This window comes from Pterocles gutturalis, unplaced genomic scaffold (assembly GCF_000699245.1).
Source record: "Pterocles gutturalis isolate BGI_N339 unplaced genomic scaffold, ASM69924v1 scaffold20729, whole genome shotgun sequence".
Classification (NCBI taxonomy): Eukaryota; Metazoa; Chordata; class Aves; order Pterocliformes; family Pteroclidae; genus Pterocles; species Pterocles gutturalis.
Window position 1 is genome coordinate 3,537 of NW_010136231.1, and position 533 is coordinate 4,069.

At 58.9% G+C, this 533-nt stretch overlaps 1 protein-coding gene across 1 annotated transcript in view; it reads right to left on the bottom strand.

The window, feature by feature from the left end:
- Positions 1 to 527, bottom strand: part of TMEM115 (transmembrane protein 115) — a gene marked incomplete at its 5' end in the record, with an annotated part of 1,254 nt that extends 727 nt beyond the window's left edge. Inside the window, one exon of the mRNA XM_010082242.1 lies at positions 289 to 527. Within this exon, the coding sequence (XP_010080544.1) occupies positions 289 to 527 (239 nt within the window). The remainder of the gene's footprint in view (positions 1 to 288) is intronic.
- Positions 528 to 533: the final 6 nt, after the last annotated feature.

Consider the following 533-nt stretch of genomic DNA (forward strand, 5'->3'; position numbering starts at 1 on the left):
ATAGGGACCCCCAAACCCAAATCCTGCCTGCCCCTTCCCCAGGATCTCCTCGTTCCTCCCCTGCACTTGCACAGCTGCTCCGCATTTGGAAGAGTGCGACAATGTCCCACCAGCCTCCCGAAATGTTCCCCACCACCTCTGCAGCAGGGAGGGCAGCCCCAAGCAGACTCCCAGCAAAAGCCCCCCCTTAGAACCCTGCACCCAAATCTCCCCATTCCTCGTTTGGATTTTAAACCTGACCCTCACTGCCCATAACCACCACCCCCGTGGAAACGGGGCAAGCATTACCTTCTCCTCTCGGCATCCTGGGGGTCTGTCCCCGGGAGGCTGATGGTGATGGACGACGGGGCGCCCACATCGTAGCGTTTGACCGTCTTGCGGCAGACCTTCACCTTCACCAGGATGCTGTGCACCAGGTTGGCCACGAGACCCACCATGGGTTGAAAGATCTCAGGGAAGAAAGTGGCAAAGGCAAAGTGGTCGGACATGTCTCCACGGCCTCTACTGTGCCGCTGGTAGAAACGCAGATAGAC